The following is a 27651-nucleotide window of genomic DNA, read 5'->3' on the forward strand; positions in this document are numbered from 1 at the left end:
TTGATAAGAGAACATCCATTTAGTTTCATTTAGAGTTGTCCGCCTGTGCGAGGATTGAGGGGACTGTGAAAGTAAAAGCAAATCTGTCAGAGAGTGCTTTCAAGGTGAGATTTCCGAAATTCAAGCAGGTGTTCAAAGTAAAATTCACCCTAAATTAGCACAAGACTTTTGGGTGAAGAAAAAAAAATTCTGGACTACAAAGGTCAAGAGGGTTTTCTACAGAGCGATATTTTTTCTTGGAAGAAAAGAAGAATCAAGTCCAGAGCCTCACAGACTTCTGCATAAAATCGTGAAACAGAAAGTAGACTGTATTTCATCTTTATCGGTCTCTGACATTGTTCTTCGCACAGTTCTTTTAGATTTGCAAGTATTCATTAATGCACAGCTCTCTGATGCATTCAGCCAGCTGGAGGTCTGGACCTTGCCTGAATTATTGCAACACTATGATTCTTTTCTTTTTCAGCCATTCTATTGTAGATTTGCTGCTGTGCTTGGTATAATTCTCCTGTTGCATGACCCAATTTTGGACACGCTTTAGCTATCAGACTGTTGACTGTAGAATGCTTTGGTATGAAGAAGAGTTCTTGGTCAACTCACTGACTGCAAGGTGCCCAGATGCTGTGGCTGCAACACAATTCCAAATTAATACCCCTCCAGCACTGTGCTTGACAATTGGTATGAGTGGTTTATGCTGATATGCTGTGTTTGGTTTTCTCCAAATGTGGTGCTGAGGATTATTTCCAAACATCTCCACTTTGGTCTCATCTGTTCAAAGGACATTGTTCCTGTGGGTTAATTAGATACAACAAAACTAAGCCATGCTGCAGTGCTCTTTTTAAAGGGTAGATGCTTTCTCCTGCCAGCACTTTTAAACAAAGCATACTTTTTAAATCTTTTTTTCTAATTATACTGTCAGGAACTTTAACGTTTAACATGCTAACTGAGGTCTGCAGTCTGAGATGTAGCTCTTGGGTTTTTTGCACTTTCTCTGACCAATGAATGGTCTGAATTTGGGGAGAATTTGCTGGAATGCCCACTCCTGATAAGATTTCCAACTGCCTTGATGGTTTTCCCCTTGATGAACTTCAAATTGTTAGTTTTTTGTTATTTATACAGCACCAAATGTAACAGTGTACTTTCTGTTTCACGACTGGACTTGATTCTTCTTTTGCGTCAAGGCGCTTTCTATTGTAGGGTAAAGAACCTACACACTGCTTCTGCATTCTGGCTTTGGTTTTTCATTAATAAGTGATGGCACAATGTAATATGTCTTGTTTTGTTGTTCATCTCTGGTTTTATTTAACCCTTGTATGGTGTTCGGGTCTGTGAGACCCGTGTTCAGTTTTTTTCAAAAGAAAAATTAAACAATTAATTATTTTTTCACGTGTAAATGTGTTGTGTCTTTCCACTCACTCCACTTGATTATAACTGATTTATTTATAACATTTTATATAAAAGAAAAACGATAAGCACATTAATTCATAAATGTGATCTAACAAAGGTAAAGGGAAAAAATTAACCATGTTTGCTGTTCATATGTCTTGTAATTGGGATGAAGTAAACATCTGTTGAGTAATTTAACATAAAATTGTTTGATAGTGTTAATTTGGAAAGCCAAAACTCTAGCGGGTCCACCAGACCCATGAACACTGGCTGAGTAACAAAAATACGAACACCACACAAGGATTAAATCATTTAAAAAACACCTGTTGCGAACCAGATTATTTTTTTCATGTCCTTAAATGTAAAACCTTCGAAGCGACAGAGGGCGTCCTTTCTTTTGGACAGCTTTAAGGTGCAAACGAGGGGTAAGTCACCGAAAAACAGAGGAAGACGTTCACTGAAACATAAAAGGAGATTAATTAGTAGATGCAGGAGACAATAATACACAAAAAGATACAGAAACACAATGAAAGAATGCACACATCAAAAGTTTGCTGTGAAACTTTGCTTTTATTTATTTATATATATATATATATATATATATATATATATATATATATATATATATAAAAACAGCCATATGGCACGGAAATAAGATGATTAGTCCATTTCATTGTAATTCTCACTGACCCTTTATGCACAGCTTGTCCTGAAATCATGAATGCTGCTTTTAGATACCGACCACTAATTAACACTGCTACTACCTCCCAATAACTGCAGTATCCCTTTTGGCAATGTGTGTAGCACTGTGTGATGTGTTAACAAAGTGTCATTCATAACTGCCAGACAGACAGGAGAAGCCCTTACAGAGTGGATCCCATGCCTAAAATTATAAATACATCCACAAAGAGCTGTCTGAATGTGAGCTGGCCAGTGCGGTGATGGCTGCCAGCCTGAAGGGACTAAAGCAGGTGAATACCGGATACCAAACTGGACCACTGGAGGACAAGAGGGCAGGACGTGAGCGGGTGTTACTCTGAGATAAGGAAAGGCAGGGAAGCAGTGCAATATTTTTAGCGAGGGGAGGCATAAAATTAGGTGGCATGAACAGTAAATTAACAGTTCGGAAGATTAAATGAAATCAAATGAAGTTCAGATTTTAGATTCCAGCTTGTTAAAAGAGGAGTCTTAAAAGAAGCTAATGTTGTAAAGCAGTCCATCATTGGGGTGATGCATGAGCTATTTCATGTGTTTGGCATCATGTCCCCAATTCCTTACTCTCTTCCTATTTGTCTCCATTGTTGTTTTCCTTTACATGTCTCTTCTTTCTTTGCTTGCTTTCGATTCCTTTCTTCCTTCTTTCTCCTGCTTTGTGAATTATTAAGATTTATTTTCTCCTCAGACCCCTCAGAGGAAAACATGTCTTTGGTTCATAAAAAAAACATATTTCCTCTACTGTTGCTTTTTGTTCACATCAAATCATTGATTTCTTTTGTGTCTTTCCGGCACTGTTGTTGTGCGCACGCGGCGAGATCACAGGAAGAACATTATTTGCCTGATTGAGAAAGGACCTCTGTGATGCCTGCTTTTCTCTTACAAATACCTTCAAAAACAAGGCAACATTTCATGGTTTAATTGGTGTTGAGACACTTCTGATTCGGCTGCCTCAGATGCTGTGGAAGACGCCGTATAATCGACATTTCTAAGCAAACAATTTGCTGACAACAGTTCTCTGTAATCTGGCTGCTACGTCCGCTGGGCGTAGTTTCAACTATGACAGCTTTACAAACAGAGAGGAGATGAAATCAGAGGGCTTAACTTACAACTCAAACAGACAACCACTTTTCATATCGTGCACGGTCGCTTTCTTTGCTTTCCTTTTCTTCTTTAGCACGTGGCCCGGTTGCTATCTCATCAGCTCTGAGAGGCAAACCAATCAGGCACATGGGGAGACAAAGTATAAAGGACGATGAATAGTTTGTGACAAAAAAAGACAGAGAAAGGACGTGGATGTAAAAGACAAAGACATCATACCGAGTCCACGAGTCAGCTCACAGCACAGACAGGATTCTTAATTGCCCTTAGAGCATATTTCTCATCCCAACTTGTGGTAATTGGACATGAACACCAGTGATAAATTGCCTGGGCCATCTTTGATTTGGTGGCTGCTGACTGCTATGTAGCACCTTGAAATTATAACTGGCATCCAGAGGGGAGAAATGCTGGCAGCACTTTTTATTTGTACCAGCCTCAGCTTTCAATTCCACACATATATTCGAAACCGTTTAACACTTCGGTGTATGCGCTTTCTAACAGATACAATACAGTGTTTACTCATGAATAGTAATTCACGCCTTCGGTTCTTACATGTAAAGTAAAAACTTAAACCGTGTGTCAGAAAGAGCCATATAAAATAAAAGTACCGCTGCCATGTCTAATTGAAAAACATATCTTCCAGGCTGGAGGTGTGTCTTAAAAACACAATTTGAATGTTGAGTAGGCAAACTTCTATTATTGTCGCCCTCTTTCAAAGCAGTTCGGTCACTCCGTCAGAGTTTTTCATCTCAAGAAGAAAACAGCCAAGCCGGTTTGTTCCCACCGCAGTTGTTTTTCATTCTAAAAGCCATCTGAAATTAAACTGCATATTGTTTTTCTGCTACAGCATACGTATCTGCTCTGTAAATCATATGCCCCGAGTCCAAAGTTACACACTTATATATAATAATTTTCAGTTCAATGATTACTCAGCCTCTCTTTGCATTAACTTGTGAGAATGCTTTAATACTTTTTGGGTTTTTTATAGCCAGTAAAGCAGCTATATGTAAAGCAATGACATCATCATTTTTGTTACAGCCAGATGCTCACACAACCTAAAACAGGGGTCGGCAACCTTTTTGATGATGTGCCATATAATTGCATTAGCAATAAATTTAATAACGCTCTACACACTATATAGAACAACTTTACAGAATTATATTTGTTCGCAGATGTTGGCAGCTGTCAGCGAATAGTTATCAGCTATTTTGAAACAAAAAAAATGAACTGTACAACAGAAAATGCAAATGCTATTTATGGTCTCCTCACAACAATTAAAACAAACGCTGTTGTGACAGTGATGTACAGTCTTGTTGGTATATGTATGATTTCTATACATTTTACATCAGATAAAAACTTTGGTTGTAAGATTCATATAATTATTTAATAAAAGCGAGACATTTTAAATGAGAATAAGACAGAAAAGTATTTCTTTGTGCCCCCCTTTCCCTGTTAATGACCTACCTGGCCCCCCTGGCAAAACTTTGCTAGACCCGCCCCTGCACAGTTACCAGCTGAAAAGGATCCTGGTGTTATTTGTCTCTCAGAAACAGTTCATAACTTCCCTTCAACTAATTCATGTGACCTAAAAGGTAAACCTGTTTCTCCATCACGTGTTCAGCTCTGATGATTCAGTAAGAACATCTCCTGGTTTCATCTTCATGTTTCCCTCTCACCAGGATATCCAAACCGATATCATGACCAGCAGCTTTACAGCTGTGGCTCCAGCAAACATCAGCTGATACTAGAAATTAATATGAAATAAATTCTAACAACAGCTGATCAAGCTTAAATGTGCTGCTGTTGTTTAGAGCGACATCCGCTGGGTTCTTCTTTCTGGCGCAAAGTGGGAGATAAACAAACGAGAGAAAAGCCGATCAGCTGATCATTGATCAGTTTCAAGTAGCAACAGGAGAGGGAGGGGAGAGAATGAGAGAAGAAGAGGCAGCTGACAGTGACGCAGAATAACTCCAGCTCCAGCTTTCTGTCTTTTTCCATTCTAGCTGAAGTCCGGGACAAACTATTTCTTTTCAGCTCAATACGAAACGCGTAATATTTTCTCTGAATGCGGGACGATTCCATTTTTTGCGGGACGGTTGGCAACTCTACTAACTAACCTTATGAATAAAATAAAGTTCACTATCAGTAACATCATAGCACCCACCCAGCTGTATAGAAACTCCGTCATGCTAGCTAGCACGCAGTACGAGTTATTGTAACTGACTGTAAAAAGTCAGCACAACGAAAATAAACTCCACCTAAACTTGGTTTATATCTGACCCAGATAGGCTGCAGGTTATAACTTCTTACCTGAAGTTCAGTTCACCTGACACTCGGACCGGCGGCCGCCTCGGATCTCTCCTCCTCCTGCCTCCACTTTCCCTCATCCACCTGCTGCCCTCTGTGGAAGCTCCGCCATAGCCACCACCAAACAACTGAGTTATTTTTACACATCGGCCAGCATCTGGCCAATCCACCACCTTTCATTGTTTATACCGTTACAAAATAAAACCCCAAACAACAAACAAAAAACATCGACCCATAAAAACAAAAAATCACATCGGCCCACCGGGCAAATGGCCAGTCCAGCTATGGTTGTGCCATCAGTTAACCCTTCGTGCCCAGGGTTGCCGACCCCTGACCTAAAACATACCCTCACTAAATACTACTTGGTGGATGGCAAAATATAAACATTGCAGCAACTCAGTTCTTTTAGATACATAAAGATGAGCTGCTGAAGCTCAATGCAGCCAAAGCGTGCAGATGAGCATCTCTGAATGCACAACAGGTCAAAGTGCAAACAGCAGAAGACCACACAGTGAGCAGCTTTTAAATGCCACAGCCTACACCAGCAGCTTTATGACCACGGAGAACCCGTGTTCTAACGACTGCTTTCAGCAGGATAACAACTTTTCTTGAACTTACAGTCACAGGATCACAATCGAAAACAGCACCTTTGGGATGTGATGGAACAGGAGATTCATGTCCTGGAAGGAAATGCAACAAATCTGCAGCAACTGTGTGATTCTATCATGTAAATATGAACCAAAATCTCTCAGGAATCTGTCTCATGAAGAATTAAAGCGTTTATGAAGGGGAAAGCCGTCCAACCCAGTGCTAGCAAATGAGCAGTGAGTCGAGGTTTCATACTACACCTCGACAAACAAATGTATCATGAATGTGTCTCTTCAGCCAGTACAGATTTAATCAGCACAGATGTTTTCTTTTTCTACTTATCCATGATCCCCTGCCTAGGCTTCTGCCCGTCAAAAATGTGCCTCTTCAAAGACTCAGTCAAAAATATTTTCTAGCATTTGCCTTTTATTAATAAACTCTAGCAGTAATAATACATTCTTTAAAAACGTGTGACGTTTTTGGCTGCAGAAACGGACAAGTGGGATTTCATTTGGACTAAAGGACTGGCTTTTTATTGAGCAGCAGCGATGGTCTGCTTGCCTGTCTGTGCTGCCTATGTTATCTATTTCTGTGATGCAGTAGGTGGGAATAGCAGACCATCAGGACAATCGGTGACACTTGGGCCCAGTGTTTCCTCAGCTCCCTCCCTTGCTTAATCTGTGTTTTCTTTGTGCTATCCAACATCTCGCTCGTCACTAATCCACACTCGCAGCGCCTCGCCACTGACTCAGAATCTCAAGATATTTTCCTTCCCTTTGTGTGCCTTTCCATGGCTTTTCAGCCAGGTCATGACACAGTGATTCAAGCTTTTTCTAGCGCTGGGAATAATGTGGCCGCTTGTTTTGTGAGTTATTTAAACACTAAAATCTGCCCTGAAAATAAATTCCTATGAAATTCAGTGAAAGTGTTGATTTAAAGAGAGCGATGAGGTTTTTTTCTTATGCAGGTCTGGATGCACTTCTTTTAATGACAAACAGAGCTGTCATTAAAAACTTGTAAACCGAAGCCCACTGGAAATCAAGTGTCTGCTTCACAGTTTTCAGTGTGTTAAATACCTATTTTGTCAGGGTGACTGACCTGCTAATGCAAAGCGCTGCTGAATTCTTATTATTGCAGTATCCTTGTTAGGTTTGCTCTTCGGGAAATAGGCTTTAAACCATATGTATGGTGATTTGAGGAGGCAATGATGTGGTTTATGTAAGATTTGGCAAAGCATGAGTGCTTTATGACTAACAGTCATTTAATGTGGAGTAGAGCATTTATTTATATGGCAGGCTACATTAAATGTTCATGGGCACTGTATTATAGACCCTTTATATTATTTTTTGTCAAGTTGCAGGCAAAAGCCGATAAAGATAACCTCAAGAAAAAAGATCAAAAACAAAGAAGAGTCAGATGAGTATTTCAGGGAGTTTACCGCACAACAACCTCCAGGATTGACAGAGAATTCGCCGTAAAAGGAAAAGAAATTCTGCGTGTGACAGGTGTCTGAGTGGTTCAACCTGCTGCTGATGGTGTCCAACCATGAGGTATACCGACTATTATTTCAATTGTCTATGTTTATATATGCTTTTACAATTTCACTGACTTATTAATGTGGTTTCAAATAATTACGTTGGCATATTTACACTCAAGACCTGTTGTTTTAAGTCCTTTTAAGCATCCTAATCCGTACGTGGAAACTTTAGATGAAAAGAAATGGTTTTCTTCCTTGTGTTGGATTAAAACTGCTGAACTATTGTTACCCGATTATGTGCACATTGATAGCGGTGTTTTTATATTTTTTGGTCTTTCATTTAAGAGATAATAATGATAATATTTGTATTTTTTTCCTTTAGATAATTTTTGTCCGTTTACTTCATGTAACTGTTAATAAGCACACTTTTATTTATTTATTTTGATATTCTTTACCGAAACAGAGTTAATTTAATAAGGGGAATGTAATTTTCTATTTAATTAGTGCCATATATTAGGCATTCTTTAAGTGCATGTGTAATTAATCATTTTAGCTGTTTAGCTCCTAGTAATGAAAGACTAGCTCGCAAGCGCCCCCAGCTGAATGGCAGCTACAGTTATGTGCAATAGGATTAAAAGGGAGTGGAATGACTGCACTGTTTGTGGAAGCCACAAAGGCAGGGTCCCCTTAAAGATCCAGAGCTAAAACTATGAGTCAGGCAAAGACTTACACTGTTAAGAGTCCCGCAATAAAAATAAAAAAGACTATATGGAGCTGAAAATTAATATAATGGATCTACTTTTATAGAAACCTCTGCCTCAGCAAAGATATCAAGTGTTACCTTCATTTCCCATTTAACTCAGACAATTCACCTTTGAACTGATTTTTATTTTATATTTATTTTCAACAGAAGCAGAATATTGTTAAGAGTTTAGTGTCTAGGCTCAGAGCTCATCACTCCCAGCAGATACTTTAGTGACTGATGAGTAAGTACCCCCCCTCCTGTCATTTTTTCAGTGTAACAGTCTCCAAACCATAGATCTTGCTGGCCCCTGTTATTTTACTGCTACCTCTACTTGTGGCTTCCCTGTTATATCCGTCTCGTCTTCATTCGCATGTTTTTTCTCTTGGTTCTGACCTTTCTTCTCTCTCCAGAGCATACCTCCACCTTCTCCCTGCAGGTCAAATGTCACCTGTAAACATCATTATCCACAGACACTCCTGCCTGACCTAATCTGTCAGTCTGTAGCTTAACTTCATCCATCTCTTCTCCACTCTGTCTTCCATACATCTCCTGCACCACCCTCACATACTTCTCTGCCACTCCGGACTTCCTCATACAGTTTGGGTCTTGGCAGCTCATCATATGCTTTCTCTAGATCCACAAACACACCTTTCTGCTTCTCCATCAACTCTCTCAAAGCAAGCATGACATCTGTAGTGCAGTTTCTCAGCACAAAGCTATGCTGCTGCTCTCTTTTTTAACTAGTTTTATTAGCGCTTTCTTGTTGTGAAGAGACAGACAGCGCTAACCACCCTGATATGCTACTAATTTAACTCAAGTAAAACAACAATTTAGAGGTTTTAGTCAATTTTGGTCACATCTGACAAAACACCATGCCTGACGAGGCTTAGACGGACGTTTATTGGAACATATTGGGTAAACTCTTTGTCTAAATTCTGCCCCTGACAAACACCCTCCATGTTCAATAATGAAGAAGACTAAAAATAATGAAAGTAACATAAAACATTTTAAAAGGATAAAAAAAAAATTACTTTGGCCTTGATTGTAGATAAATCTTCAAATTGGACTGTTGTCGCAAAGAGGCTACAAATTCTCTTCCAATACAGATATATTTTGTTTCAGCCAATGGGATGGATCCAATCCAGTGCACGAAAAGGTTTTAGTTTAAAAATTATTTTTGAGAATTGTTTTTTGTTTTTAAACGGGCAGGAAACACTTCAAACCTGTACTTTAAAAAAAATCACTTCATGTAAATTCAGTAGCTGTGCTTCTGCACGACTTACATAAACTTTAAACTTTTAAGTGAAAACAGTTGATTTTACAGCCCGTTTGTTAGCAGTAGCTGAGCAGGAAGTGATACATTTGAAAGATTTTGGAGGTGAATGTTAAACAAGCTCAAGCTTAGACAAATTAGCATCGCTAATTGCAAATTTTGTGGTTAAAAAAAGAAATTAAAAAACCCCAAACTGTCAAGCTTTTAGTGAAAGTGGTGTTTTACAGGAAACAAAACCTTTTATCTGCATTGAAGTGCTCTTAAATTTTGGCACAAGTGTTTCATAAAAAAAACTGAAATCCTGAGCTTTATGTCTAAAGGACTTTGTTTCAGGTTGCATTTTTATTTGAGGAAAACATAACAAAAACCCACGTTTAATTTGCTTATTTTTTATTCATCAGATTTTTAATAGAATGCAAAGGTCCATTATGTGGAAACAAATTCAAACACTGTATCTGCCATGGCATACAGAGACAGGAAGAGAAGAGACTGCCAGAGACAGGATCATTACCGTTATCAGAATGTAAACTTTACAGAAGAAGAGATGATAAAATGCCACGTGAAGGCATCGATATTTACTGGTCATAAAAGTGTGACAGTGAATAAACGACGAAACACTCCCCACAAAAACATCTGCAAATGTCATAATCACACAGATATACACTGAAGACAAAAATAATTCATCCTTTTTTTTTTTGTTTGTTTGTTTTTTTCTTTTCAAGTCTGTGTGGCTTCACCTACAGCACTTTTCTAAAACAAAGCAATATACACCTTTCAACATATCCTCACATTTACAAGAAATTCATTAGGGAAGCATTTGTTGCTTAAAAAAACAAAGATTAAAAAAATTGAGCTTTTTCCTGCGAAACAGACGTTCCCTTCCGAGTAAAGAGGAAAGCAGGGCTTGGGCTAGAGTGTCAGAGAGCAAAGTCGATGACTGGCTGAAACACATACGTAGGCATCACTTATTATCATTCACACAGGTACTGCTGAGAGGATAGTGTGGCAAATAACGGACCGGCAATAGTGCAGGCGCTGATTAGGGAAACTAAAGGACGAAAGGAAAGTGATTCTTGCATGATAATTATTTTTTTCTTATAGCTTTGCTAGCATGCTCTATATGGAGCTACTGGGGCTAGCAGGAGGACAAGATGTAAGAGAAGAAGAAAAGCCAGATGGGAGGGTTGAAATGCTAAATATGAGGGAAGAGTGAGTCGCGAGCTTGTTGTTTAGTTCGTCTTCTGTCCAAAGCATCACTTGCCGTCCACGTTGGTCTTTGGAATGGTGTTTAATGGATGGTCTGTTCTCTTTTTTGTGCATCTTCTTTTATCTTTCCTTTCTTTAACGGCTGTAACCAAACTCGTCTGCGTCGTCGGCACGGAAGTCTCCATAGCGCCAAATGTTGAGCTGATGGGAGGACAGAGACAGATCTCATTGACCATACTGACACAGATAACTGCACAATGTGGTGAAAATGCCCCATTGCTTTGAATGGAACTTCCAATAACCTCTCCAGCACATTGCATGTTAAATGGACAAGAAAAAAGAAAAAGAAGCTAAAGGGAAGAGAGAGCTACAGTGCAACACACAGAGAGAGCTCAGTGCTTTCACAGACCAGTGCGAAGAGCCAGCATCATCATCATCTCCATCACCATTTAATCGGAGGAGGTTCGCAGTGCCTCAAACGCCACCACGTCTATTACTTCTCCTATTCCATTACACTGACAATCCTGCACTGCCCCATAAACCATCTCGTTTGCCTGAATGTCGGCTTTACCGCGACGTGGTTGGCAAAGAGTGTGCGCACTTTGGAACAGCACCCAGTTAGTTACTGCCTTTTTAAAAGCCGTAGAAGCCGTCCGGTCTGGAGGTGTTTGTGTGTATATGCGCAGGTCTGCTGTCTGGGATGCTCCTTTTATGGCTCTCAGAAGCATGCGCGTTCAGCTGTTAATGCTGTGATTCATACCTAATTACTGTGCTAATTAGCAGTAGTTATTAGGATGAATGAAATGAATGAAGCCGTTTCCCCGTTTCGCACTCCGCTGCCTTTTTTTCCAGCTCCTCCCTGACACCCTGAAAACATGGCAGTAACTCCGATTGTGATTACAGTCAATTCCACCTCTGACTGACTCATTGTCTGGACATGCTGTATAACCGCCGGGTAGCTAAAGCGGCACAGGAGGGACTGATTCTTTTAGAATGTAGAGCCATCATGCTTTACAAGAGTAAACAAAGCGACATCCAAGTGTCTATTGCATGCTCCTGGGGCTCTTGTGAAAGGCTTTTTCTTTTTTGTACTGTCAAAGTCTCCAGGTTTCAGCCCTTGTCAACAGGACCTTTATTACTCCTCTATTATTTTTACATAATGTCTTTTTTTTGTTACTCCTCAACATAAAGACCATAACCATAAATGTGTCCAATTGTTCACATCTCTGTCCTGCTACTAAAAATCAGTTTATTTTTCTTTTAAAGGATGGCCCCGTAGAGCCGTGTTTGACAAGTGAAAGGTTGATGGTTCAAGTCAAGCTAAAGACACTAATCCCCTTTGCGGTTGTGTCAGGAAGGGCATCTGTTGAAAAACGTGCGGCGCTAACCGCTGGGACGACCCCTTGTCACAAGAGACGAGGTTCAAGTGGCTTCTATTTATTTATGTTTTAAAGGATCAGGATTCAGATTTCCTGAAGAAGTTGGGTAATGTAGTTTAAACTCTTTAATCCTTAAAAATAACTTACTAGGAGAAACCATAGAAGCTCTTTTCTGAATATTTCAGGCCTGCTTATAGAACAAAATGACCCAGTGCGCTTCAGAGATTAGTGACGGTGGTCTCCGCCTGTGCAAACTGTCCAAATAATCGTCAAACCACATATATCTTTGATGTGCTGATATATATGCATTAAGGTACAGGGCAGGTCATCACTCTTATGGAGGAACGAGTCATATATAGTGCACTGGTGACTTTTAAAAGCAGCAGGATGAATATGTTTTAGTTCATTATTGCCAAAAAAAGGCAACGACTTTCTAGTTTCTTGTGCATATTTATGATATCATCAGTACACAGATGCTTTTGGAATGGAGGAAGTAGAAACTTCAGTAGAAAAGGAACCTTTGAGCGTATACAGCACTTGACCTAGACACAAGTGTGGCAATTTGGACATGTTATGAAGTCTAAACATCAGCTGTGTAAGGGGGGAAAAAAACACAACACAACAAAACACAGAAATGAACCATCAATGGTCTCCAGGCTTTATATGTGAAGGAGGAAGTTCAATATGATGTTCACTCTAAGTGAAAATCCCATTTCCACTCACTACCTAAGGAACCCCACACACAGTGAAGCGATGTATAGAGAAAAAGAAATTGAAACAGTATTACGAGAAAGTAAACAATGGCACTCACAGTGCGTCTGGAGAGCTGGACTCTCGCAGCCCTCCCCGTCCATCTGTGCTACACATAGCGCGAGATAGCACTACACATTAAATTGTAACCCCCCACCAACTAGTCCCTAGAACTCTCTGGTCTGAAAGCACTTATTGTTTTTACATTTCCTGGGTTCCTTTCCAATCTTTTGCTGCCAGTTTCACTTGGCTGGCCGCACAGTTTACTGGTCACAGAATAAATACATTTGCGGCGGATTGTTATGTCAAAACTCCGACTCGACTCATTCCAACATGAGAGCCCAGTGTGCTAGACCCTAAATCCTATTCATTCCTTCCTCACTATCCACACTGCACTCTTTTGCACAAATCCCCACCCCCTACTTTCAAAGAACGGACCTGCACAGACTGTGGGCAGCAGTCCATATGGGACAATGCGGACTGCCAATGTAATGTGTGACATCTTGAGAAAGAGAAAAAGCAGCGAGGAGAGGATACACTTTCTCTCTGATAGTTTCCAAGGGAGAGTAATTAGTGTTGTAATGTATTCTTGTTTTGGCATCAGTAGATTTCTCAAAGAGGCAGACAAACTACAGGAGGAGGCGACGGAAAAGTGGAAAAAAAAAAGGAAAAAGAAATAGAAAACGACAGACAATAAGATGGTGGCTGGGATGAAGTGACTTACCCTGGCACTCTTGGCAGATTCTTGACTGTTCAGGTACTCTGTCACCTGAGGCAGAAAGAGACAAGTCATTAGCATATCACATCCCTGCGTCACCCGTCGGATTTTAAAGGATTAAGGTGAATCAATGCATCAACCTGTTCTGCCCCTGAGACATTTCTTTTACCTGCATACATGGAAATTTACAAGTTTGTTTTTTTTTTTTTGCACAAAGTTCACTTTTTATAAAGAAGGGTACTCGCTCACCCTCCCCTTCAGCACTAGATGGAAGGAGCGCAATGTTCTCTGAAGATCAACGAGATCGAAACAACACGCAGACACAAAGTGGTTATGCTACTGCGGGCGATGCAGATCACACAAACATGCAAAGGAAGCACACGGAGCTCCCGACGTCATGTTCCAGTGCAACGCTTTCTGTAACTGAGTTAATCCACCAATGGGAGTGGCATCACTTCATGCTAAGTCACTCAAGATAAGAGTGACTCTCATACTCATGCCTTCCAGCCTTGGGCCAACACGTCGATGGTGTGCAGAAGATTTTTTTTTTTAAACAAGTGCATTTGTAAGACACCTTCAAGGTGTTCTCCTTTGGTGTTTTTTTCCTCTTTTTGTACAAAACCAGTTGTCTTGTTTTTGTTTTGTTTTTACAGTAAGGTTGTGGAACAGTGAAAACTAACAAGGAAAGAGTCAGCTATGAGCAGTACTGTATAGCTAACTATAGCAACTGTTTGCTAAACAAAAAGCATTGTAACGGATACTGTAGGTGCTGTGCAATTAATCAGCTACAACTATAAAAACAACACTGCACGGCACTTTGTAACGACAGCCTCACTCACTGACTCTCCGGTAGGCTCCGGCAGGTTTAGTTGAATCGAGCTTTTTCTCAACCAGAAGCGCAAAATCAATTCAGCTAATTAGAAACATACAATAGTGTAAAAAGGAACCGAAGATACAGATCTGCTGTTTTCTTTAAAAAAAAAAAAAAAGATGAAAAGGTATCAAGTAATCATAATTATTTGTTATCTCAACTTAGAGCCAAGAGATAACATTGAATCAACTTGTAAATAGCAAATACAGCCAACCTGATGTTTATTCACCAAAGGCTATGCAACAATGAACTATCAAAGTCTGCAAATGAACTTAAATGCTAAAACCCGATGCCTTAAAAAGCGGAATTAAGCTATGACATTATGGTAAAGCAACTGAGTCTAGGCTAGAAACTTGAGCATGTGCCATCTCAGGGTGTATTTTTTTGATAAAATCTTTAAATCTAAACTTTCTAATCTGTGATAAATAAAACTAATATGAAATAAAAACAAAGAGTACAAGTTTAAAGTATTATTCAAGCTGTAAAGTCCCCAGATAGTTCTGCCACATACTGTATATAGAAACTCTTTCCACGCTATCCATTTGCTCAATAGAAGTGCTGCTTTAAAAACATCTACTCAAAGGTAATATGCACATATTGAGAGTATGGAGAGGATTATACAGGAGTTGGAGGAGAGAAGAGCAAACCAATGTGCAGTGTTGAGCATATTGACTGCTTCTGCTAGAACAGCCATTTAGCCTCATTGAATGAACCAGTGATGAGTCATGGGGGGGGGGGGGGGGGGGGGGGGGGGGGATAGAGAGCCAGTTTGCTTAGGTGGGTACAGTGTAAGTGGATGTTTGGACCTTGAAAAGCTCAAGCAACAGACCCCTGGAACGAGATGTCCTCCACCACTCACAATATTGGATAAAATTATGCACGAGGTACACAAACACAAATAAGAGGTTGCACCACATCTACCGAATAAGCACTATCTGTACGATGCATGCATGAATTTGTTCATTCCTGTCTTTTCTGACATAGTGGCAGACATAACCATGACAGTAAAAAGAAAACAACTTAAATGAAAGAACACAAAGAAATCAAAAGTCAATTGAAAGAGAAGTCATTGTATTTCCACATAAAAGACTCCGTTTTTCAGCATGTTTTGAAGGCGATTATAAGAGCAGAAGAGCTGGTTGGCACATACACATCTAGAACAAGGATGCCAGATGTTAAAACAGTCGAGTGTGGATGAGGCTCTGGAGTTTAATTGCTTAGCTAGCTTGTGCACATAGGTTGATTTGATAGCTGCGCTGCATATGGCACAGCCAAGATAACAGACCTGTCTGTCTGTGTGAGCGCGTGCACATGTAAGTGAGCGGCTGAGGAAAGTGCTGTGGCTGCACAAGTCATCCGTCAAAGCCAGCTAAAGGAGAGATTTTTTTTGTTTTTGGAAGGCATTGGGATCTGGCATCTTGGTCCCATCAGGCAGATGTCACCATATGGAAGACCCAGCCGAAGATATTTCACAGACACAAAAGGCCAGTGATGCCATTTGGGCTTTGGAGGAGAGCTCTCAGTGCTCACAGCAGTCTTTCCCAGTGCAACACTTGGACAGCTAGGGGAAGCTAACATGATGAGGAAGAGGGTCTCATACGCGCCAAAGTGGATTAGGCAATATATAAACACAAAAGAGAGAATTGCATTTGTGAGGACAAATGGCAAACCCCAAAAAGAGCTCAACTTTAGAGGAAATGTATTCCATCTGCACTTTTTCCAAACTCCATAGAGCTGAGAGGCTGAATCCAAATGCTAAGTATTCTGTGAAAGATGCAAAGTCAAGAGCACTACAGCACAATATGCACAGATGATATGCTGCCATACTGAAATGATCATGGTGGGCCTCTTTGTACAGTGGTCGGGAGGGTGCCTTTCCTGGCTCACCCTCATCTTTCACTGTTCCCCTCACTTCACTTCACTGAACACAAATGATGACAGACTTTGGATTTCGAACGGCTGCACGTATCCTGTCCCGGATCCTTCTTTTCATAGCTTTTCTATTGGCTCCAGTAGAGAGGCACAATGGCTCATGTAAAACTCGTCTGGAGAGGCAAAGAAAGGGAATATTTATCTTTATAGCAAACAAGGGTGTCATCATATAGATGGAGGAGGAAGGGAAATGTGGAAATGATGGCAGGGAGGTAGAATAAGTAAAATAATGTGCACGTAAAGTAAAGAAGTCCAATAAGAAAAGGAAAGAAAATGCAGAGTTTGTAGAGGGTTCAGGTAGCAGAAGGCTGCGGGCGACAGTGAGCTTGTCTGGATGACCCTACAGAGCTCCCATATGCCAGACAGATGCCATTAACGGTGAGCAGTGGCTATGGATGCTGGCACCAGAGAATATGTTGTTGGCTAAGGAGGCTGCAGCGTACGTGGGAGTGCTCCTGAATGCATGTGATTTCATTCTTTGCAATTACTTGCAACAAGAAAGTTCTACTGTAAAAGACTGAGACTAAAAACATCTATCTGATACTCGCATTCGCACCAAAGGGGAAGGATCTGAAAATACGTTTTGACTCAGCGTTAATGTATGCAGGTAACTTTCTCACGCAAGACTTGGTGGGAGACTTTGTGTAAGTGTGATGCTTCTCGTAAGATGAACGACAGGTGGTGTCGGTCTGGCGGTTTGGCACTAATCTGTGTATCTGACTGGCTGTGAATCTGCGAGAGTGAGAGAGGCAGCGAGGGAGGGAGACCGTGCATTTCCCCGCACTGGCCAGCATGCCATGCCCAGGTGGTGTTCTGCTAAATGCGGTGTGAAAGTGGTGGATCGGAGCGAGCGCTAACGCGGCACTTTTGTGACAGGTTGTGCACGTCTGGTGCGTAGGTGAGCTGCGTCGACTTTGAATTTCACAGCACGTGAAAATGCTAAAGTAAAACCAGATTTAGTCAGATTTTTGGATGGCGTGTGTATGAAAAACAAGTGACTAATCGACGTTTCGGTGCCCGGTTGTGTTCACGTGGTCCTCGCTGACGATATGGGATGTCACAGGACTTAAAAACCACCCGAGTGGAAAGGGAACAATGAGGCGTGTCCTCTGTGCATGTTGCACTTTTCTCATTAGCAGCAATGATGATCAGGCGCACAGCCTCTCAGACACATGCAGTCAAACTCCAACATAAAAACTGCCACTAACAGCCTTTTGTCACTATTTCTTTGTTGCTGCTTTGCTCGTTTTTTTTTTCATCCCACTCTATCAATCCTTATTTCGTCTTGTTTCATGTCCCCCCCGCCTGCCATCACAGCCTCCTTTTGACTACACTGCAAACAAAAAACTCTGCAGCAGACGAATCGTCGTCAGAGCTTCTTCCAGAAAATAATAGCTTTCATGTCCGCAGCTCAGGGTGTTTCCAGTTGAGAATGCTCTGTTAAGCAATGGACTGTCCTATGAGACATCTTTCAATCAACATGTCCACGCATAGCTAACAAGGGAGGGACTCCTTGAAGGTTTGTCATGTGTCAGGACTGAAGGAATACAGTGGTGCTTATGTAAAGACAAGATAGAAAGACACTGAATCAGATTTTTTATTTATTTTCTTAATAATGGATGTAAAACAAAGTAGATCTACAATGTCTGGCAATTAATTTTTTGTGTGTGGCTTTTATTTCTCCTAATCCTTTCTTTACTTTCTACTAGGGCTGCACAAATGATCAAACGCTTACAATTAACTATTTTTGTTGGCTTATTTGTTTATTTTGCCCACAAAGTGAAACTCTTCAGATTCAAATCCTGTCTTTTCCGTGAATGCTCTGGCATTAACTAAGCAGGAGAAATTGAAGCTTCTGAAGTAGACATAACCCAGCTGGGTATTTAACTTAGGTCCCTCATGCTATGAGGCAACAGTGCCAAATAATGAGCTACCAGACTACCCTTGTTGGCCTGCAACACTTATTAAAACCTGATAATCGAGATAAAATGAAATTAGCAAAACTCCATTTTGCGATGACCCATCGTTTTATCTCGTGTTAGAAATCACAGCACACCGCTTTCCTTTCCATCGAGTGCATGAGTGTCATTGCCCCTGTCTGCTGCAAACTAAGACTACGTCCTGTTACATGCTGGTCCCCCCAGCATGGCTGTCGGATGAGATCAGATGCTTTGTTGGGAACGTGGCATGACAAGCCCACCAGCGTAGGTTCGTGGAGTTAAAGAGGACACATTCGTGTACCCCCAGCACATACAACAAATGCAAATGCAAACAGTGTCTAGTGCTCTCCCAGATGTTCTGGAAGGAACTGCTCTTGTAAATATGCAATAACACCACTGCATCTCACCCTAACGTGCAAATTTACTCTCATAAAAGTTGTGCAAGAACATTTTGCTCTTCTCCAGTACCATTTTATTTTTCCCAGCAAGTTCATATCACAAAACAGAATAAATTAAAACAGCCTGGTGCCTCTGCTCCCCTCCTGTACTCACCCCGGGGTCTTAGGAGGGAGGATGGCGCGTAACAGTGTGTGTGTGTGTGTGTGTGTGTGTGTGTGTGTGTGTGTGTGTGTACACATCTGCAGAAGGAATGGCATCTGTGAAGTGGCGCGTGTCAGTTAGGACATGTACAAAAAAAAAAAAAAAGACCCTCAGAGCAGTGCCAGCAGGGGAGGAAAGTGCATGCTAGTGTGTATGCAGTCAATAACGGGGAGCAGAAAATGTCCATTAAAAGGCCCCATCTCTAACTCTACTTGTAAATTAGGTATTGAGCCATTGGTGGAGCGCGGTTATGCTGTAACACACCCGTGACACTCAGTGGGGGGGTGTTTATGTGTGCCCTGTGGGTTTTGGGGGGATGAAGAGGCTCTTGATGGGCTGTGACAGGCGTTGGGGGTTGAAAAGCGAGGGCATCAACCTGAAAAATCAGTCAACTGGTGGACTGGATATGGCTAATAGCCATTTATAAATGACACGGTGACGACTTTTTGGGTTGGGGGCGGAGGCGGCGGAAATCTGATACACTGTGGGGTACCTACTTTCTGTACTCGGCCACACAAACTCCAACCTGCTATTTTTTGTTATTCTTCGTTTAATCTTATTGGCATTTTTATTACAATTTCACAAACACAAATTTTACTACATTACTATTTATCTTTGGTATTCATCACCCAGGTTTGCACTTGTGTGTTTTACTATTGTTTTCCTCCTTTCCTCCATGTCAAATACATGAGGGACAGCTACATATGTGACTCCTGTTCTTGGGGAACAGTGTTACATGAAACGTGGTTTGCCCACCAGGCCTCACTTTGTTACAAAGAACCTACTCTACAGAGGCAACAACACTCCCAGGAGGCATATCTTCAATGTCCAAAGCAGTGCCTTAACAGCATGGCAGCAGAGGTGCTCACCACATGAGACCCTTGACTGGAGACTAAAGGGGCAATCGTGGTTTGATAAATGGAAGAGGCGATCCCTGGAGGCAGCCCTCTGCACGTGTGACCCTCTTTCCTGATTTCCCTCTTTATCTACATTTTCAAACTCCATTAACACAATTATTCTGTCCTACTAGCTAACACTGGGGACTATAGCAAGTTGTAAGAAAACTACACTACCCAAGAGGCCCTTTGTGTAAGGAAAAGGGAAAAAAAAAGTCTGAATAAACAAACCTCACATCATGTGAGCTTCCGCTTACAGGCGTCTCTTCTGGGCTATCAAAGCTTTTCACAACTATAAAGTCAGCTGCTCAAAATTCATACGGTAAAAGCAAAGCATCAGTGTGAATACGGCACGAATACAGAGCAAGAAGATAAAAGGCAAAAAATAAAACCATATTTCCTGAGGGGTTCCTGGTAATTATAGCTTTCACTTTGAATAGGCCACCTCACAGCTGTTTCCCCCACAGTCCACCTTCTGCCGACACACTCACGAAAACATTTAGGTAAAGATCTTCTCTCCATCTTTATATACATTAGGTTAAGGTATCTTAATCCTTTCTGTGGGGAACAAGGTGGAAGTGAAGTCGATACTCCAGCTTGGCTGTTGGTGATTGATAATAATTATGGTGGTGAAGGCAGACGCTTCCGTATTTGTAATTGAGTTGTAATTAGTAAACTGGAGATTATTAGCTTGTAACACTAATGAACTTTGGGGGCCAGCACAGACTTCGGTTAGATGAGGTGACCGAGTGAGACAGTCGGCACCGTGGCCCGCCACAGTTTGAATCAGTCATATTTGTTGGCAGCTGCTGACAGAAAACACTGGTGAAAAGCAGCAGAGCACAAACGACAGCGCTCCTAACCACACAGACATCTTCCACTTGAGCTGCCATGACAGGCTCATTACAACTTGGATAAAGAAATATTAAGTGCGAGTGTGAAGTTCTGTGCAGTAGCTAAAAATATCTGCTCCAGGCACTTATTACTTGTGCGCCCAATCAGGTAGAAAGAAAATAATATATCTGTCATGCAACTTGTGGGCATTATTATCGACCTTGTGTGGGTTTGAAGGACAGAAACATCTGAGGTAAGTTGCAAATAATTGCACATAACTGCATTTTGAATCACAGCTCATTATGAGGCCACCAGCAGGTTTGATCTGAGCTCTTCTCCACTATAATTCCCGGGGATTCTTGCTCATCATGACACAGCACTGAAAGACGAAATGCAAATCAGCACATCAGCAAAAGCCAAATGAGGCACCTCGCCATTGACATCTAAATGACATGGCTCGGGCCCAGGATAACATAAATATACTAAAAGTTGAAAACAGAACACATGGGGAGAAATATGACAATCAGAAATGAGGCACTGGTATATACAAGAATTCAGAGGAATGGACTGCGTAGGTGTGGAACAAGAAAGAAGGGATGGAGTGGAAAAAACTAAAAAGATAAGGTGAACAGTGAGTTGAGAAAGACAATAAAAAGGGTGAAAAAAGAAACAGAAGTCTGTTAAGTGGGCACCAGTGTGGAAAGCTGCCCTTCTGCGAGTGGATAGTTGATGGTGCCAGGACGATTTAAGGCTGGCTAAGTATATCTCTTGTGCCTTGAAGTCTGTGTTCAAGTCTCAGGTTAGCGCATGAGAGAGGATCTAAATGTGTGTTTTTTAAAAAAGTCACTTTCTTTGTACACAGAACCTTCCAACAGGACATTTGGCAAACATTCATTATCTCTTGTTTGCCAAAGTGAACAGCATTGTCATTCTTAAGCGTTTATAACTGGATGGAAAATTGTTTTCTCGTGCATCCCGATGCCTTTTTCCCTCTACACTTTTACTGTCAGAGAAAATGACACAAATGCTCCATTTTACACTGAAGTAAAGAGATACAAATTTTCTTCATCTCAATGACAGCAGTTGCCAACAGGGGCAATCAGACCAAATGACACATCGCTCTAAATATTGCTACCAAAGGCAACCATAACGTGGCTGTTCAGCTTTACTGCTCATTAATGATACTAATTTGATGAAAACATGTACAGCTGGCTTCTTCTACGAACTGTGGCCAAATTTACCTAACAGTCAGAGCACAGCAGTACACAAACACCTCTTTGTTACCACAGAAGCGTGCACAATGTCGAGCTCTATAGCTGAATTTAAAATGTCAGAACAGTGATAGAGTCCAAGAACAGACAGCTACAAAGATAATCTAAATATAAAAGCTTAATAAAAACACATGAGCAGATGGACTACACATGATATGCCATATGCATGTGACAGATTACACTATGAGATTAAAATCTCTTGATTACGCACATCCAGTATGTTATGAGGGTGAATATTAACAGTTGTTAACAGTTTAAAATATTTACAGCTGTTCTGATTCAGGTTAGTCTGTCGCTTTGGATCATTTTCATATTATATGAATTGGTGCTTTATTTTCCAAGGACATCAGTGGGTAAGTTCTTTATTAAGAACTTTCTATTGATCATAATTAGGCTCAGTATCTTCCATCTGATTTTCCCATTTCCTCTTTCTCGCCTTCCTTTAAAGTGGAACTAGAGATTTAAGATGAAGCAGCTGGTATATGATCATCATTTCACCTACACTTTCACAATGTTTATACCTTTTCATGACACTGCTATACAGCAGATGTGATAGCTGTCCATATGGTGTGCATAGTGAGCATCTACTAAAGAAGGGCTTAAGGCAGAGAGGCATTTGAAAAAAGAAATAAAGACCCAAATGGATGAATTTTCCTTCCTGCTTTTGCTCTATTGCGACACTGCCATCCTCAAAGACTGGTGTTAACCTTCCGTGCACTTATGACTGACTATTAATGGTTGCTGAAGTGCCAGTGAACATTACAGCCCATCTGTTACGTAATGCTTTAGCACTAGAGTACAGATTACAATGACCGTGTTCCAATGCCCAGGCATGGATAATGACTAAAGAACAGAGACAAAATGGAACAGATAGAAAGGACAAAAGTCATTTTTACAAGGAGGCTGATAGTCTAGCTGCATGAAAAGGCAGAAGGGAGGAGTAAAAGAGCACAGAGTGCAAAGCAAGAATGCTTGGATACTACACTACTGAGCTTTGGGAGAATTTTGGGAGAAGTTGTACTTTAGTACATTTTTTTGGCTCTATTGCACCTTCAAGATAACGTTTTCTGTTGTCGTGCTAGCAGCAGGCACAGTTGAGCTCATGAATCTCCCAGCCACAATGCACCTTGCACACAAATTACTCTCCATCAACAGTCCAAGTTCACTGCAGCAAAATGTAAAGTAAGGTGAACACATTCATCCTGAGCAGCCTACAAGAAAGAGGGAAATGGGAACTGTACAACAGTTTGACTTTGAGCAGCTTTGATTTGTGATTAAAACTATAAAAACTAATGGTTCTCTTTCAGGCTAAAACTCATTCGTATTTTAATTATCAATTCATTTCCACAATATTTGGTTACTTAACACGTTATTCTTTTTGGCTAAAAAACAAAACAAATGGCCAACCAAAGACATTTAATCAATTGTTGATTTTCTGTCACCCAACAAACCGATAGATGCTCATCATTTCTAATAATGCTATAAAGAGCAGAACAACAAACAGAAGTCTAGCAAATAAGCCCACATATAGTGTGACTCAGACGCACAATTCACCACGTTTAGATGTTTCAGAGGTCGTCTGATCCTACTCGAGTTTGTTTTGTGGAAGATGGCTTTGAGCTTGGAAGCCGACTTGATGGGTGGAATTATCAACAAGAAAGCTGTAGAGCTTTACTTAACACACACTTGTAAACACTTTGGCAACACTGCTGCTTGTTAGGCTTTCTCCACATCAAAATATTTGTCTGAAGCCAGCACAGAAGAGGCAAATGCATGTGGAGGCACAGCTGTTGCATACTAAAGAGGAACTGTTTGATCCAACAAAACCTAAATCTGTGGAGTCTATAAGCCTATTAGTTGAACTGCTGGGAGGTTTTAATCACCGTCCTTTGTCTAAAGGGACCATTAACCAGAGACTGCATTACGGCTGCTGGCTATTCTTGGGAGGTCAGAGTTCAAAACACTCTCACAACGATGCACAGTGCTTTATTGACTAAGGCGGGATGGGAGAGTAAATAAATTGTTTGAAACACTGCGTTGACAAGTCTCTTCTTCCCAGTAGCTTCTAATTTAGATTAATATAGAATCTGATTATATTTATGAGCGATTACACTCTGGTGGACACATTACTCTGTTCCTTTGTGAGCTTTAATTTTGAAATAAATAAGAGTGACTAATATTGCGCTTGTGCAGAAGGAGTAATTGCAGCAGGAATAAATATCCTCCATGTTTCTTTATCTTTCATGTACAGAGTGGCTTTGAGTCTACGAGGAGAATTAGCATAATGAGAGAAAAGCACATGAGTGATGCTTTGTGGTTTGACAAAATGGCCACCGTCTGAGGCAAAGTGTAGGTGTTTTAATGTGTATTGCGAGACTTGCGTTTGACAAGTGAGATGAGATAAGCATTAAGTCCTTTGTGCCACAGTGTTTACATTTAGAAAATCTGCAGCCTTCCAGTGTAGTACTAGCTTTCATGTATCGAGAAATTCTCCATGACAAACTAGCACCAAAACGTGGTGATTACTTAACTGCTAGGAAGCAAAAGACCTCGTAATGTGAAATAATATGCAATCGGGTCATTCGCCAGTGAGAACGCCAAACATTCACTGTGTATCTAAAACTGCAGTCCAACAAACTTGCACTATTGTCAACAGTGAACACTGCTGAGATCCAAATTCAGTGACATCATATTTCTCTCGCTGCCTTGTTTCCTGGGAGGCAGTCCATAACTGTTAATTCATCTTAAGCAAAAACACACAATTCACATCTCACCCAAACCACAAACTATGAATAACTGTCGGCCGCTGTTTGCAAAGTTGAACTGCATTGAAGCAATTAAAGATGGGCAGCAAGGACTAGTTTTAAACAGGCACAGGGGCTAAATTATTTAAGACTGTATTATTGAAAAGTGGTTCAGATGTCAGCCATGGAGAAATGATGATGCGTTTTTGCTATTCCCAATCTTGAATGGTTCTAACTTTTTTAGAGAGGTGAAGGCGGCTTTCGGTTTCACATGCTGCGGGATTTTACAGCAGGAAGAAACAAACATTTAAACTAGGGCTGGGCGATATGACCCAAAATTCATATCTCGATATTTTTTACCTAGATGGCGATATAAGATATATATCTCGATTTTTTTTTTTTTAAAGCCATAAAGTAAGAACAAAAAGAGAGTTCTTAGTCAAAGCTGTGTCCCAGATGTCACACAGGCACTTTTATTAACATAGAGCATAGATGTACATAAAATTTACTCAAAAATAAATTATGAGCATTTAAATAAAAGAAAACAATGTTGTTTTTGTGCATAACAAAAAGCTCACAATTGTGCAGTCAAAATGTAAACTAAAAGACGCTGAGCACAATAACAAAGACAGATTTCACAGCTGCTCTGTTCCCAACTTCTACTCTGTGACTGACAGCATTGAGTTTGAAATCCTCTTCGTAACCACGTCTCTTAACAGGTGCCATTTATGGTCCTTATACACAGTAGGGTAATATTACGTTGAAGCACAGTACGTATCACTCCGCGAGGCTCCTCGGTAGCCGTAATGCTCTGACAGTCCATCAAGCGGTGCAGCTCCGTAGCTTACCAAAGTCGTACTAAAACATTTTTTGACAGATTGCTGAGCGCTGTGTACCACATAAAATCGGTTCGCAGCCATCAAGCACAACCAGAATTCATACATAAGGCGCGCTGTCAACTTTTGAGAAAATGAAAGGATTTTAGGCTGTGCAGCGCCTCTGGGCTGCATGGCGTTAGCGTGGTTAGCTCGTTAGCGTGGTTAGCTCGTTAGCGTGGTTAGCTAGCTAACACGTTGACGGCGTCCAGCCCCACGCACGGGTCGATGCGCAGTAACTCATTAACGGAGATTTGCCGTGTCCGTCTTGTCGCTTCCTGCAGGTGAAGCGATGGGGGAGGAGGGGGAGTTGTATTCAGTGAAGGAGGGGCGAGGCCGAGTAACGTTGCGTAAAGACAAAAGTGGACGAAAGAGAGGCAAACTTGCGGCTCCACAAGTATAGCTTTAACGTAACATAGACTGTATCGATATAAAAGATATTGTCACATCTTATATCTCGTATAAAAATATATCGATATTTTTTTAAAACTCGATATATCACCCAGCTCTAATTTAAACTTTACTGGCAAAACAAGCAGCCTGTTGAAACACCTAGTGAATTACATCCAGGTGGATAAACGCAGTTTTCAACTGCCTACCTCATTGAATATGGGTAACTAAAATTAAAAGGAACCATTAGTCAGCTGATTATTTGGCTAGAAGTATTTTCAGAAATTCAAATGTGAAAAGGTCAGAGTATCATTCAGCGCGTCAGCTCACTGCACACAAACAGAGGCGGATTTAACTTTTTGATTTCAAACAAAGCTCTTTCAGGTTCTCTCTGTTTAACACATCATGAATGTCTTATTTTCCACAAGAAGAAAAAAAAGTCTAAAAACAAAACACAAACTCAACCCAAACATTACAGTAGTGGAACTGATAAAAGCAGCAGTACTATAAATCTTAACGCTACCTATAAATATCAGCTATGTAATTACACGACTACCACATCTATGGCCCTGTTGAGACCAGAAGACTAATTAACTTAGACTGAGAATAGGTCTGGTTGCCTAAACATAACAGCAGCCAATTCACCAAGGGAGAGAAGCAGCATGGAAACAACAGAAACAACAAGGAATTTGTTTTTTTTTTAATCTAACAGTGAGAGCTTGCGTCACCAGCATCACATCTCCTCTCCTCACTTACCATCTTCTGCAGATGCTTCTCCTTACGGACATCCACCATGACTAAGCCCTCTTTGACCAAGCCGAGGCCCACGTCCTCCTTGGTGTCCCCAAACTGTATTGTGACGTGTGGGCAGGTGGCACCCGAGTACTCCACATTCAACAGGCACTGGCTGTTCTGGATGTCTCGCACCACGCAGTCCACCACATCAGCACGGGCGTCCTCCTGAAGAAGCGAGAAGATTTTAAGAAAAGATGAGGAAGGAATGGAAGGTGGTGCAAGAGGGAAACAATTGGGTAGAAATGGATGTTGGATTAAAGAGTGAAAAAATGAAAATTGAGTTGATAATAGAAGAAATGAATAAGAGGGGACAGAGAAAATAAAAGAAAAAAAGATGAAAGAGATAATTAAGTAGGTTATCACTACTGATAGCTCACAAATGCAATCTAGAGACTGATTGAAGCAGTGTAGATGTGCACCAGCCAAACTGTAACATCATTCTGTTGGAAACAAACACTGGTAAATGGGGGGGGAAAACCCTACTGGACAATAATAACACCACCTCATTCATGTCAGTTATACAAATGACAGTTATCTACTCAACCAGCTGAAGAGGCTTTAGTCTGTCTGAAGCATCTACGGTTAGACTCCTATTGAACCTTCTCCTCATCTAGATCAGTCGTCTTCTCCTTTCTTCTTATTCCTCAGGTAGTTACCTCTTCTAATTCCTAACCTTCTCAAATGTGAAAGGCCAGCATTTGTTTGAACATATGGTAGAGAAGGAGGTGGAACAGCTGCAGATCAATCCTGACCTCACGTCCTCCAGCAATCGGGGTGGGGGGAAAAAAAAAAAAAAAAAGGAGCCACAACTTCAAAGGCAAGAAGACACTTAGAAACAAAAATCAGTCCCTGGCTATCATCC

General features: G+C 40.9%; 1 protein-coding gene across 1 annotated transcript in view; it reads right to left on the reverse strand.

The window, feature by feature from the left end:
• Positions 1–9974: 9974 nt before the first annotated feature.
• snd1 (staphylococcal nuclease and tudor domain containing 1) overlaps positions 9975–27651 on the reverse strand; it is a 187393-nt gene continuing 169716 nt past the window's right edge. The window contains exons 22-24 of the mRNA XM_085376346.1: positions 26751–26954; positions 13648–13692; positions 9975–10995 (exon numbers count right to left, since the gene is read on the reverse strand). Of these exons, the coding sequence (XP_085232472.1) occupies positions 10930–10995; positions 13648–13692; positions 26751–26954 (315 nt within the window). The 3' untranslated portion in view covers positions 9975–10929. The remainder of the gene's footprint in view (positions 10996–13647; positions 13693–26750; positions 26955–27651) is intronic.

Source organism: Diplotaxodon limnothrissa, linkage group LG17 (genome assembly GCF_057381915.1).
Source record: "Diplotaxodon limnothrissa isolate DT_005_m linkage group LG17, D_limnothrissa_male_GT1.1, whole genome shotgun sequence".
NCBI lineage: Eukaryota > Metazoa > Chordata > Actinopteri > Cichliformes > Cichlidae > Diplotaxodon > Diplotaxodon limnothrissa.